The sequence below is a fragment of the Myxocyprinus asiaticus genome, chromosome 36, assembly GCF_019703515.2.
Source record: "Myxocyprinus asiaticus isolate MX2 ecotype Aquarium Trade chromosome 36, UBuf_Myxa_2, whole genome shotgun sequence".
Classification (NCBI taxonomy): Eukaryota; Metazoa; Chordata; class Actinopteri; order Cypriniformes; family Catostomidae; genus Myxocyprinus; species Myxocyprinus asiaticus.
In genome coordinates this window covers 37640019-37653318 of record NC_059379.1, presented here as the reverse complement: position 1 = coordinate 37653318, position 13300 = coordinate 37640019, and the positions used below count along the sequence as shown (strand labels likewise).

Here is a 13300-nt window from a genome sequence, read left to right as displayed (position 1 = left end):
TGTGGAGGTGCTTTGCTGCAGGAGAGACTGGTGCACTTCACAAAATAGATGGCATCATGAAGAAGGAAAATTATGTGGATATATTGAAGCAATATCTCAAGACATCAGCCAGGAAGTTAAAGCTCGGTCGCAAATGGGTCTTCCAAATGGACAATGACCCCAAGCATACCTCCAAAGTTGTGGCAAAATGGCTTAAGGACAACAAAGTCAAAGTATCGGAGTGGCCATCACAAAGCCCTGACCTCAATACGATATAAAATTTGTGGGCAGAACTGAAAAAGCGAGTGCGAGTAAGGAGGCCTTCAAACCTGACTCACCAGTTACACAGGTTCTGTCTGGATAAATAGGCCAAAATTCCAGCAACTTATTGTGAGAAGCTTGTGGAAGGCTAAACAATTAGAGCTGCAACTAATCTATCTATTATTAGAACGATTCTTCGACTATTTGGTGATTAATGCAACAATTAATCATTAGCTCTTAACCAATTATTCAGCTTGTGCCCCAACTTAAATGGTTGTATTAAACATGCTTACGAACAACAGAGGACAAAATCATTTAAAAAAAAAAAATACCTCTAAATGACATTCACTGAAATAAAGGGAAAAAAATACTTTTTATTAAGTTTTAATTCAGTAAAGAAATTCACTGCAAAAAATCCTATTGTTATCATTCTTATCAATCTTGTTTTCCATTTAAAATTGTCTAAAAATCCTTAAAACAAGATACATTTACTTAAGAAGCAACGTATAAGATATTTAGACTTGCTTTAAGGGAATGTATCTTAAATATAAGTGTATTTTGTAACTTTGTTATACTTCTGCAATTGCAGTAAAGACAAAATATACTTATATTCAAGATCTATTCTTTAAAAGCAAGTCTAAATATCATATATGCTGCTTCTCAGGTGAATGCATCTATTTTTAAAGGATTTTTAGATATTTTAAAATATTTGTATTTTTAATATTATATTCAACATTCTCAGATAACAATTTTTTTCTTCTGCAGTATAGCTGCTAAAGAAAATGTACGTTGTTTTAAAGGAGTTTTAGATATTTATGTTGGAAAACAAGCCAAAACAAAAACAAATCAAAAACGTATTTTGTTGCAGTGAATGGGCGAAGACTACCCTCTCTCACCTTTCTGTTCACTTCAATCCATCTTTAACTCACAAAAAAAGCAAACTCTCTCTTATTAATAAAGCTGCGTATTGCCAATTTTGCTGACTGAGGTGCTGACTGCACAGAGAAATGCCAGTTTCAGAGTTTGTAGTTATTTACATGACCTGCTTCCGTATTATTTGAACTTTAATGAAGCTATAATGCATTAAATATAACTTAAGATGTATCGCCAGGGTGGTCCATTTAAAGACACTCGACAAGTTTTCATTCAGTGGAGCGGCAGCTCCAGCTCCACAATGAGAGTGATTCTGTATTTACTTATTTTGTATTTTTGCATTATAATTCCCTCATATTTTGCGATCTACTTCACCTGAAGCTGTTTGGAAAGTTTAGAGGGCATCTGGACTGTGAGCTGAGTAATTCTTTCTCTCCTCAGTCAGGTGTGAACTGCAGTGCTGCTCTCGTGCATCATCATTAGAGTTTAATATGATCTTATGTTACGTTAAATGAGATCAAACGACTATTCGACATTTGAAAATGTTTGATTGTCAATGTTGTTGATAACGTCAACTAATCATTTCAGCCCTCAAGGCAATACTGCCAATACTAACAAAGTGTATGTAAACGTCTGACCCACTGGGAATGTGATGAAAGAAATAAAAGCTGAAATAAATAATTCTCTCTACTATTATTCTGACATTTCACATTCTTAAAATAAAGTAGTGATCCTAACTGACCTAAGACAGGGAATGTTTTCTACGATTAAATGTCAGGAATTGTGAAAATGTAGTTTAAATGTATTTGGCTAAGGTGTATGTAAACTTCTGACTTCAGATGTAAACATAAGAATGATTGCGCAATGCACGTTCAATAAGAAACGCTAAAAACAAATTTAAGTGTGAATAATTTCTTAATATCACAACCTAAATGATGTATTTTTTTGTTAATTTTTTATTGATTCCATTCATAAGACAAACACAACATAAAATACGGAATTAATTATATCTTTAAACTCCTTCCCCCGAACATCCTCATGACCTTTTCCAAAAGCAGTATTCACCACTTCCAGAGTATCTGCCACTTTAGGGGGTTGTATGCTACTTCCAAAAATAGTACAGAGCAGATGGCGCAGCTGTAAATACTTAAAGAACTGAGATCTGGGAATCCTAAAATGTTGAACCATATTTTCAAAGGATCTCAACACTCCACTCTCATATAGGTCACCGAGTGTATTAACCTACCTCACAATCCACTCTGACCAGCAGAAAGGGGACTTATTAATACATCATTTTGTGTTCAGCCATATGCTCGAGGCTACATTTAAATAAATGTCTGAATTAAACACTCTGGACACTTTTGTCCATACCGCATGCAAATGCGAGATAACGGGGTGTCACTTAACTTCTCCGGTTAGTTAAATAGAAAGGCTTTGCAATGGCAAAATAGGGGCAAGAACTTCCTGTTCATTACAAAACCAGGGAGGGGCTCTCTCAGGAGGAAGCGACCAATCAGCCAAATGTCTGAGACTGAATGCATAATAATAAAACACAATCTTGGGTAGGCCTAGCCCACCTTTGTCAATCGGCCTATGTAACTTATTGAAATGTAATCTGGGATACTTACCATTCCAAATGAAGGACTTCGCTATGCTATCAGATTGCTTGAAATAAGAGAGAGGGACATCTACAGGGAGAGATTGTAATTAATTTTGGAATACAATTCACTTTAATAACATTAATCTTCCCAATCATAGATAAATGTAATGAAGCCCACCTGCCCACATCGCTCGAAAACCTTTTTATTAAGGGGTCAAAATGAACCTTAAATAAATCACACAAATTTGTTGGGAATAAGATGCCCAAATACTTGATGCCTTGTTTGGGCCACTGGAAAGCGCCGGCTGAAAAGCCGTCGCTGGGCAGTACACTGTCAGAGCCAAAGCTTTGGGTTTAGACCAATTGACTCTGTATCTTGAGAATTTAGAAAAGGAATGAATAATTCTGTGGAGGCCAGGCATATCATCTGCGTAGAGCAAAAGCTTATGCGCCACACCTCCCTCCACCACCCCTGGAAAATCATCTTATTTCTTATCACGGCTGCTAATGGTTCCAGGGCAAGACAGAACAATAATAATGGGGAAAGAGGGCAACCCTACCGGGCCAGTAGAAAATATCCTTAGCGTTGATCCCTGTGTTGGTTGAGAAAATGTCAAGAGTACATGTCTGCAAATTCTAGGCAAAGGGTGACTACTTTGAAGATGCTAAAATATAACACAGTTTTGATTTATTTTGGATTTTGTTTAGTCACAACATAATTCCCATAGTTCCATTTATGTTATTCCATAGTTTTGATGACTTTACTATTATTCTAAAATGTGAAGGAAAAACATTATAATAAAGAATGAGTAAGTGTTTCAAAACTTTTGACCAGTAGTGTATATGATTTATTTTTCTCTGTATGTAGCAGCACCTCTAAACTCACCAGGGCATGATCTGAGACTAAGATGTTTCCAATTGAGCAACCAACAACAGATGGAATGAGGGACTTGGATATAAAAAAAAAAAAAAATCTATCCTAGAAATAAATTTTTAGAATAAAAATGGACTGATGAAAAAAATGTATAGTCCCTACCAGATGGGTTCAAAAGTCTCCAAATATCTGTAAGACCGAGATTTTTTGCTGACTGCCATTTAATCAGGAGATATTTAATAAAGATGTTTGAATTACACCACATCTTGTAACTCGCATCACTACCGAGATGCCTATGCCCGGCGGAGACTGAGAAGCTGCCGCCATGAACGATAATAAGGACCATGTTGCACATTTTTGCAAAAATGTTTTGTTGTAAGAAACCAGCTCAATCTTCATTCACACAGTTATTTTTTGGAGCCCATTCAACATAAATAATATTATAATTTGTAAACAAATAATAATAATAATATATTATAATAGTAATATATAGTAATATATCAATCGTGCACCTTTTGTCACGGATCCACCGGTCTCTCTCTCTCTCTTTTTTTCCTCACTGCTGTCAGTGCTCACTCTCCCCTGAGTTCTGATTACATGCACCTGCATATCATTAGTGGCTAAACAAGGATTGCATATATACCCCGCTTTCACACATACGCTCTTTGTCTGTTCTCATAGATAGTATCTCTGAGACTCCAGACTTTTCTACTATGTCAAACATACCTGTGTCTTCATTACTGCCTGCAAGTATCATAAGACTGTTGTGAGTTATCTGTTCATCTTGTCTATACCCTGTCTGAATATTACTCACCTGCTGTTTGCCACTCTGCTCAACTGGATTTACTCAGTGTTTACATCACTGTTTCAATCATCTGTTCAATAAACCCTGCTACTGAGTTCATATCTCTGCCTCTGTGAGTCTCTCCGTGACACCTTTAACTATTAAACCCTCACGCTTTTATTTTGACATTCTGAACTCTCCAGGAAGTCTTGTATGTGTCTGTTTGTAGGAAAGTTTACAGTAGTTTAATTCGCTTCTTAATCAAATTCTGGTAAAAATGCACCTCCGGTGCCATTCTAAATGCATATAAGTGAACCAAACTATTGAGCATATACATCTGAGATGTTGTTTGTGAGTAGCGCTCATATTGTGCACCGCGTGAAGGCTAAAAATAGGCACGCGCGTGTGTGTAAACAGAGCAGCGCCGTTCAATAACGCGCTGGAGCTGCGCGTGCATTTTATATATTTACTTATAAAACACAGACTTTTGTGATTCACAGAGCTATCGCATGTCTTCAAGTGGCTTTAAATAAAATGCACGAGTCATATGAACTGCTTTAATTGTGTTTTAATGGCTTTTATGTAATTTTTTTGACAGTAACGAACATGACTAACACACAGTATCGGATTTGGATCGGGCTCGTCGGACCGATACCCGATCCATTTAAAAACATCAGTATCGGAGCCCATACCGATCCAGGTATCGGATCGGTGCATCCCTAAAACAAACTCCAGCCGCTAGGCAGAACCAGCCCAAAAAGAAACAAAAAAAGGCGCTTAGTTCCTCGGATGGGCAAGTGACTGAGTCAGTCTCACTTGGCTGCAATGTGAGAACCAACACAAAATAACGTACTCACTCCACTGACTTTATTAAGGACAATGCTTGCTGTGGGCATGTGAATGTTTTACGGCCATTCTTAGCATCTATTCTCAATTTGGCCGTGAACATCAGTGCAAAAGCGACCTTCCATTGATGTAAGAGTTTCTTGCATTCCTTGTTTCTCTGTGGTTCTTCCAAGAAAGCCTTCCTTTACTCCTCGCCTCACGTAACACGAGATCTTTATCGGATGATCTCAGAAATTTGGCCAGAATTGATCGGGGCCTGTCTCCCTCAGCGGATCGCAGAGCCAGATCTCTGTGAGCTGGCTTGATTTCCAGCTTATGGCGTGTTATGTCGAGCAGACTCAGAAAAAGCCCGTCTGGGAATTCCACTATATTTGGACCCTCTGCTCCCTCAGGAATTCCAACAATTCGGACGTTATTCCGCCGGTTACAATTCTCCAAGTCTTCCAACTTTTCCCAGACGCGCTTCAAATCCGCATTGGTCGCTGGCGGATTAGCAGCTAATTCCCTCTCCGATGACTCCAGATAATCGATCCGTTTCTCGACATCCGCCACTCTTGTAACCATCTCAGTGAATTTTGTCTCCATGGCAGTGATCGATCGACGTATTACAGCAAGCTCTTCCAAATCAGCAACGACCTTCTTCAGCATTGCCGACGTGTTCATCAATTGTCGCCAAAATTCTTTCACCTCACCGGCCAAATCGACTCCCGGGCTTGTGGCCTGCTGCTCGGGGGTTTCAGCTTGAGCACATAAGTGTTTTTTAATGTCTGCAGAGCCTAAGGATTTATTTTTTTCTCTCTCCCCAATTTGGAATGCCCAATTCCCATTATGCTCTAAGTCCTCGTGGTGGCGTAATGACTTGTTTCAATCTGGGTGGTGGAGGACGAACCTCAGCCTCCACGTCTGAGATTGTCAATCCATGCATCTTATCACATGGCTTGTTGAGCGCGTTACCGAGGAGATGCATGTGGAGGCTTCACGCCATTCACTGTGACATCCACGCACAACTCAGCACCGCCCCACCGAGAGTGGACCACATTATAGCGACCACGAGGAGGTTACCCCATGTGACTCTACCCTCCCTACCATCTAGGCCAATTTGGTTGCTTAGGAGACCTGGCTGGAGTCACTCAGCATGCCCTGGGATTCAAACTCGCGAACTGCAGGGGTGGTAGTCAGCGTCTTTACTCACTAAGCTACCTAGGCCCCGAGGATTTTGAATTCTTTGACATCTTGTCTTCCTAAGAATCAGGGTGTATCGAATCTCACCGGTTTATGACACATAAAATATTAAAACTAGCAAAGTGCGCAGAGCTCGCCGTTCACACGTCCGAACCTCGCATCACGCCATGCGACTCCTAAATTATGTATTTAATAAAAATAACTACAATATAATAAATGAACATATAAATATTCAAATGTTTGATCAAGTTTAGCAAGTTGGAGCTGTGCTTCTAGTCAAGTCATTTTTATTTGTTTTATGCTTTTCACAACTCGCATCGTTTCAAAGCAGCTTTACAGAAAATCATGCATTAACAGTTCCCCTCTGTATAAACAGCATGAATATAATGCCAATATTAGTTATTTGTGTGCAGTGCAAGTCATGGTTTAAAATTAGCAAACTAAGTAAGTGTTAAGAGCCAGTGTTTAAACAAAGATCGTGTGAACTGTAAGATTAATGACTAATGTCTTTGAAGTTCATCCTGGATTAACTGCAGAAGTCACATGGATGCATTGTCCTTTGTTAGTTGGCTGATGAAGGCTTTTGTTGGCAATTAATTGATAGTTTGTGTATTTCATTTTAAGAGTGTAGTCCATCATTAGACCAAGGTGATGCAGGCAGAGATCAAGTGAGGTGCATTGCAGTTCAGCCGGCAGGTCATTTCGGTGAGGTCTATCCTAAGTCCAAGGTTCTGTAAAAGTCCTGTCACTCTGTCAGTCTGGGTTTTTGTGTGACAGGATCATGACACCTTTGTTCTGTGTCTGTCTTGTGTTTTGTCTTCTGTCTTTGTGTGAGCACACGGCTTTGGTTGTGGTTTCCCTGCCGTGTGCTCTTCGGTCGGCCTTATTTTGTGTCCAGAGCATGGTGTCTGGATCCTGACTTCCCGTTCTGGTTCTGTTTCGATTTTGGTGTCAGGGTATGGATATTCATGCTCCATGTCTTGTCTTTTATTGGCGTGAGTGCATTGTGCTTATGCCATCTTGGTGGCATGCACTCGAGTCAATAATTTGTGTCTGTCTCTCACAACCACGGATCGATAAATGCTAATCCCAATGTGTCATTTTCATTATCTATGTGAATGTTGAAGTCACCAACAATTAAAGCTGTATCCACAGTAACTACTAGATCTGATTTTTGAAATTGAAATTTGCAAATTCACCAAGGAAATCAGAATACAGCCCGGGTGATCTGTATACTGTAGCAAGGTCAAAAGATGACAGAGGTTTTTTATTTATATCTGACGGTCACATTAAGCATTATTAGTTCAAAAGACTTAAACTTATATCCTGTCCTCTGAGTAACACCAAAAACTTCACTGTAAATTGCAGCAACACCTCCTCCTTGACCCTCTAGATGAGGATCATGTTTCTAACAATAACCTGGGGTAGTAGATTCATTTAAACTAATATATTCATCCGGTTTAAGCCAGGTTTCAGTCAAACAGAGCGCATCCAAACTATGATCTGTAATCATTACATTTACAATTAGTGCTTGGGTTGAAAGAGATCTAATGTTTAGTGCCCTACCTTTATTTGATGTTTATATTCAAAAAATTTTTTTTTCAAGTTTTACCGTAATCAAATTTTTTTCTAAATGATTTAGTGAGAGGTTTGTGTTTGGTAGTTCGGGGAACAGACACAGTCTCTATGTGATATCTAGGTGATGCAGTCTCTATGTGTTGTAATTTATGTGACCTATGTGACATCTCAAGGCAGCTAGCAGACGTTCAGATTAGCCAGTTTGTCTGCTTCCTGACCTGGGCCCCAGTTAGTCAAATACTATCACTGTTATTTGATTTTTTTAAATTTTTTCTCCCCTTTTTCTCCCAATTTGGAATGCCCAATTCCCAATGTGCTCTAAGTCCTCGTGGTGGCATAGTGACTCAATCCGGGTGGCGGAGGATGAATCTCAGCTGCCTCCGCGTCTGAGACGTCAACTCGCTCATCACGTGGCTTGAGCGCATTACCGCAGAGATATAGCGCATGTGGAGGCTTCACGCCATCCACCGCGGCATCCACGCACAACTCACCAAGCGCCCCACATTATAGTGATCACGAGGAGGTTACTTAGGAGATCACTTAGGAGACCCAGCTGGAGTCACTCAGCACGCGCTGGGATTCGAAGTAGCGAACTCCAGGGGTGGTAACCAGCATCTTTACCACTGAGCTACCTAGGCCCCTAAATACTATCACTATTAAGACTATGAGCCAAATTACTAGAGAGGAGAGCGGCACCTTCCCTGGAGGGATGGAGTCCATCTCTCTTTAGCAGGTCAGGTCTACCCCAAAAACTCTTCCAATTGTCTATAAATCCTGTGCTGATCTCCAGACACCACTCAGACATCCAGCCATTCAGTGACACTAATCTACTGTAAATCTCGTCAACATGACGAGCAGGGAGGGGGCCAGAGCATATTATAGTGTCTGACATTGTTTTTGCAAGTTCACACACCTCTTTAACATTATCTCTAGTGATCTCCGACTGGCGAAGCTGGACATCATTAGTGCCAACATGAATATTGATTTTAGAAAATCTACGTTTAGCATTAGTCAGCACTTGTAAATTTTATCTGATGTCAGACGGCCAAGCCCCTGAAATGCATTTAACAATAGTTGCTGGAGTCTCTATTTCCTTACAATAGTATCTCCTATAACAAGGGTGCTTTCAGTATGATTCTCAGTGGGTGCATCACTGAGTGGGGAGAATCGATTGGAAACCCTAACAGGAACGGGAGAGTGGTGTTGCTTTGAGCGAGACGTCACCCAAACGCCCTGCTGTGGGGGCTCTACAGCCGAAACCAAAGTATGTGTGTTGCTCGCTGTTCTACCCGCATCCGAAACAGTATCTACCGGCTTCTCTTTCTCACTGACCTCCACTAGTGTTTGGATGCATGCCTCTAACTCATTAATCTTCTCCGTCAGCCAGATTAATTTCTTACATTTATCACATGTAAATCCCTCACTGCTGACGGAAGAAGCTATAGTAAACATGTGGCATGCAATGCAGAAAGAAATAACATGAGCTTATGCCATGACTTACCGCAATTGTTTGTTGTTGTTGTTGTTGTTATGGTTGTTCTTGAGCGGCGAGGGTTTGAGATCGATGTGAATTCCTCACGCAATTGTTTGCTGTTGTTGTGTTGGTTCCTGATCTGCAGATGTATGAGATTGATGCAGTAATCTGTGTAAAACACAGAGAAGAAAACGAATGCAAGCAGACGAAATGCGAGATGTAGACAAGTGGAAAAAAGAAAAGAAAAAGGTGCATGCAGTAATATACACGCTGTTGAAACAGTAGAAGAGTGGAAAAAATTTAAGCACGCGGTAAAATGGCAAAGGATAAAATATGAGCGTAGAGGAATAAGCAGTGCTAAGCAGGCTAGCAAGCTACAAACAAACAGACTCCTGCAGCGTGCCGTCTGAAATGTTGGCTTTTTATGCTTCATGTTGCTTTAAGTAATCTCTTGAAATACCTGATGGCACACAAATACAGATTTTGCCCTACAATCAAAGAGCATTAGCATGGAACAGATTTTACACAGGAGGAAACTGATAGCTTGGTCCATAATTCATGGAGGTCCAGGTTTAATGCCCTTGATTTTACTTTTTTCACTTGTAAGAATTACCACAGGTTAGACCAGGGATGGTGATATACCAGGGAGATATATATATATTATACACACTACTGGTCAAAAGTTTTGAAACACACTCATTCTTTATTATAATTTTTTTTTCTTCACATTTTAGAATAATAGTAAAGTCATCAAAACTATGGGACTATAACATAAATGGAACTATGGGAATTATGTTGTGACTAAACAAAATTCAAAATAAATCAAAACTGTGTTATATTTTAGCATCTTCAAAGTAGTCACCCTTTGCCTAGAATTTGCAGACATGTACTCTTGACATTTTCTCAACCAACTTCTTGTTAGAGAAATATTTCCATCACATATCCCTATATATACAGATGGATCAAAATCTGAGGATCATGTCAGGATCAACCATCAAAAAAAAAGGAATGTCCATCCCCAATCACAGCCCAGTTTTTACAGCAGTGGCAAACGCTATCATCTTAGCACTGACTATGCAACAGAGAAACTTTCTGATAATTACAGATTCAAAAGCATGTCTTCAAGCAATGTCATCTTTAAAAAAAAAAGATCACCCAGTGCTTGTAAAGATTCTATGCAAACTGCTGGATTTGGAGGCCCAAAATTCCAATATCTGCTTCTCCTGGGTACCTGGACACTGTGGAGTCCCAGGAAATGAGGAAGCAGACACTGCTGCAAAATAGGCATTATCAGCAGATTTCAAAAAGTGTCCAATACCTCCCACTGACCTAAAACCCATAATTAATTAATATATTAAAAACAAATAGCAAACTGAGTGGGATCGATGCACCATGAACATCATGAAATCAGCCCTATTGTTGGCAAAAGAAGTTCCTCTCTGTTTTCAAATCACTGGGACCAGGTCGTCTACACCCGCTGTCGAATAGGTCACTCCAGGATGACACAAGTTTTTAATATTAGGAGAAGATTCACTAACATGTACCTTCTGCCAGAGTCCATTATCCCTGAAACAAGTTTTAATAGACTGTACTGGTCTTAACCCCATGAGAAACCTTTTTTATTCAGTCAGCACTCTGGAAGAAATTTTTAACAAAGTCAAACCGAATGTAATTTTAGAGTTTTTAGGAAAAATATATTTTAAAAATATTTTATATAATTCCTTACACATTTCTCGCCATGGAAATATCCATAGAAGCTGGCATGGTGTTAAAAATAAACAAACAACCAACTTCTTGAGGTATCACCCTGGGATGCTTTTTAAACAGTATTGAAGGAGTTCCCATCTATGTTGGGCACTTATTGGCTGCTTTTCTTTATTATTTGGTCCAAGTCATCAATTTCAAAAACTTTGTTTTTTTTTTTTATTAAATTTGTCTTATAATGAAATAAATTAATATGGTGGCACAATTATATTTTTGTCTACAAAACCAATTTCAAACATTTAAGCATATGCCTTCAGATCAAAAGATATTTAAGATCATGGGAAACATTTCAGTCAAGTGTTTCAAAACTTTTGACCGGTTATGTGTGTGTGTGTGTGTGTGTGTGTGTGTGTGTATATATATATATATATATATATATATATATATATATATATATATATATATAAACAGTAGCCTAAACACATTTAGAATTTATAACTAAAACTGCCTTCTTTATAATACAAATGGAGTAGACCCCTTATATAGTTTTAATATGAAACTTGAATATTTCTGTCAAAATTTCTGTCCAGTTACAACAGTTGTTGTTGCTATTATTTTCTATCTTTTCCTAGTCAGCGCTGTTTAGAACGCTGTGGTTGTATGGCCTTATGAGATGTTTGAAATTGTCCATAGTGCTTCAAAGTAGAAAATTCTTGGGTTAATTCTAATGAGTCTCACAGGTTTTGTGGTGTGTACAAATGGGAAACAGATATAGCACTTTTTTATTTAAAAAAAAAAAAACCGCTTTTGGGATAAACCACTAAACATCTTCTGGGGGAGCCCACACACTAGATCATCTTTTATTTTTAAGTAAGAGTTGTTTTTTTTTATAGCTTACCTGTGCAAAGTGGCCATTCATCACAAAATCATGCAGGAAAAGAGTCGGAGGGTTCTGCTGGCCCCCTTGGCTGTCCAGGGATCACCCCAAACTCCATCCCCGAGTATGGCGCCCCTGTCTATAATATTATGATATATGATAAGAAAAAGCTTTGATGAGATTTGGTTAGTATTGTAAAAAAGTTTTTTTTTTTTTTTTAAATGTCAGAAAAACTGTCTTTAATCCAATAGCACATTGCCTACACTCTACTGAATGTATTGTCCGATATTAAGTTTGTCATGTTCTTCAGATATGATACTTGGCAACTATAAGCAAATGTTGCAGAATAACTGCCTGTCCTTTTGTATTTGCTCATTTGAAGTGTCTGATTCTACAGGCTGGACATGTCGTGATGACTGCAGGTATCAGTGCATGTGGACGACAGTAGGCCTGTACCAAGCAGAGGGCTACAGTGTACCACAGTTTCACGGGAAGGTTAGTGGTGCAATTCAAAGTGAAAGGAGACAAATTTTGATCATGCGTTCATTCAAGAACTTGCTTTGTTTAAAATAAAATAAAAAAGTTGTCATGATACCAGTGTTTCTGCAGTACCTTTAGTACCGAGCACTAACTTCGATACCCACGTGCTGTCTGACTGTCACACAACTACTTTCAAATGCTCATACATAAATGTGAAATATTTAGGGAAAAAATTTAAGGCACAATTAATTAAATTAAAATCGTGATATGTCCTAGGGTGATTAATAAACCACAAAAGGTTGCAATCTTAGTCTGCACGAGCTGCGTGCTTTAAAGTGAATGTGTGAAGCCGACCGCTCATACTCATAAAATGGACACCCCGCAGACATTAAGAATCATCCATGCTGTGTGTGTTGTATGAGATGACAGAGCAGAGCACTCATCCACTGTGAAATCGCAGCATTTGCACTTTAATGATCAAAATGGGCTAAACTGTAGCAAACTGCATGGAGGTGTGAAGCTTCCATCAAAACACACAAAACAGATTGTTTCAAAATAAAGCTAGAAATTGCGACAGAAATATATTACAACTGTATACTGTAGTAAAATATAATATTCATTGTTACTGATAATAAATAAAAATGATTAATAATAATAACAACAATAATAATAAAAATTAATATATCACAAGCAAGAGTGCTGTTGTACTGAATAAAAGTGTAGTAAAAAATGCAATGGTATGTTGAAAAGTAGTGTTTTATTTTCATTTGTTCAAAGTTTTAGGAATT

General features: G+C 38.7%; 1 protein-coding gene across 1 annotated transcript in view; it reads left to right on the top strand.

The window, feature by feature from the left end:
- Window positions 1-13300, top strand: part of pgap3 (post-GPI attachment to proteins phospholipase 3) — a 67832-nt gene that overhangs the window by 1797 nt on the left and 52735 nt on the right. Inside the window, exon 2 of the mRNA XM_051674545.1 lies at window positions 12430-12527. Within this exon, the coding sequence (XP_051530505.1) occupies window positions 12430-12527 (98 nt within the window). The remainder of the gene's footprint in view (window positions 1-12429; window positions 12528-13300) is intronic.